This window comes from Egretta garzetta, unplaced genomic scaffold, assembly GCF_000687185.1.
Source record: "Egretta garzetta isolate BGI_Z169 unplaced genomic scaffold, ASM68718v1 scaffold10, whole genome shotgun sequence".
NCBI classification, from domain to species: Eukaryota; Metazoa; Chordata; class Aves; order Pelecaniformes; family Ardeidae; genus Egretta; species Egretta garzetta.
The window spans coordinates 1,558,052-1,559,603 of NW_009258268.1; the positions used below are offsets into that span (position 1 = coordinate 1,558,052).

The following is a 1,552-nucleotide window of genomic DNA, read 5'->3' on the forward strand; positions in this document are numbered from 1 at the left end:
GAGTGATCTGATGGGAAAAAAATATATTTATAGATATGTACACATACACACACGCGCGTGCACACTCATACACACACATACAGAAGGTAAAACGTAATGCACCCTGCTCAAATGTATTTTCCTTGGAGTGATTTGTCTATTAAAGAAAAAAAATTCACAGTTCCTCAACAGTAGTTAAAATTCCAGGTCAGCTACTGATAATGAAAATTATTTCCCCTGTACTTGCATGAGGTAGACATCCCAAGAGGATAAAGAAACTGGTAAGTTATGACAAACGCTTTAAGTTTTTTTCCTTTTCTGAACAGAAGGCCCCTTCCTGTTTGGTTCTTCAGGCGACGCAGACAACTTACTTGACGAAGCCTCCTGTGGTGACCTGCCTGAGCGCTCTGAGATCTCCAACCTGCCCTCCTGAGAGTACGACGGAGACGAGTAGCCGTGCGTTCCTCCCCCTTCTCTCGGGAAAGCAGAGGTGGAAGGCGACGGTTCAGCTTCGTGTCTTCCCTGAGAACTAGCGGGCTGCTGCGAGACAGTTTTATGGGGGCAGTTAGCCACCATGTGCATGATGCTCTGACAGTAATGGCACTTCTTTGGCTGTGGAGGTAGACTACATTCTTTAGCGTGGTGGTCCAGGCCACCGCAGTTGTAGCATCTAAAACCAAAGAGAGACAGTTAGTTATGAAGCGCAGCGTCAAACGGTAAGATCTTCTACGTCGGGTAAGCTCAGCGTGAGCGCGCACAAGGCTGGCTGGTGAAACAGCGGGGGCTTCTGCACCGATATCCCGCTGCCGCAGGCTGAGGTACATTTGAGGTTTGCTTTTTAAGTCACTTGGAAGATGCCCCTTTGTCACACCGGTGCCAAAAAACCTCACCTTGTGCTTGGGACCGGGAACGTTTTACCGGGGTCCCAGCCCGCCGGCTCAGCTCCCACCACAGGGCCTGCCGGCAGGGCCCCGGCGCTCGGCCCCACTAGAGGGCACCAGATATTCAAGCATCCCGCCACCGCCGCCAACACCTCCGCTGACCCGGGCATTTACAGCGTTAAACGCCTGCGAGTCCTCGTGTTTCAACGCCTGACAGAACAAACGTCGCAAGGGGACAGGGCAAAGCGGGGCGAGGAGGAGAGGGGAGGCAGCCACCAGCACAGGCCTCCTCACCCGCAGGTGCCTTCAGCCTCAGGCGGCATCACTCTGCGTGTGCCCGGCCCGTCGCTGGCTCGGGCCCATAACGCAACGGGCAGCGGGGAGATACGTGGCCTCAGACATAACCGTGTCCGAATGGACATGCTGCTTTCAGCCAGGGACGCCCAAAGGTGCACGAGGGACGCAGTGCCCGTCACTAGCCAGGCTCTTGCCCAGGGCCCGGCCCTTTGCCTCCTCCGGCTCAGCCAAAGCGCAACGAGCAGGGGTGGGGGCCAAACTGCTACCATGCTTTATGTTGCAGAGGGTTCAGAATGGCATTTAGGGGTTTGATTCAAAAGAAAATAAATAAAGACCTGGCGAGAGTCATAAAACAGGGTCTGTTTGCTTTCTCTCAAAATTCCCAGGCCGCGTGC

General features: G+C 54.1%; 1 protein-coding gene across 2 annotated transcripts in view; it reads right to left on the reverse strand.

The window, feature by feature from the left end:
- Positions 1–279: 279 nt before the first annotated feature.
- LIN28B (lin-28 homolog B) overlaps positions 280–1,552 on the reverse strand; it is an 89,155-nt gene continuing 87,882 nt past the window's right edge. For both annotated transcript variants that reach the window (XM_035888824.1, XM_035888817.1), the window contains exon 4: positions 280–649. In XM_035888824.1, the coding sequence (XP_035744717.1) occupies positions 280–649 (370 nt within the window). The remainder of the gene's footprint in view (positions 650–1,552) is intronic.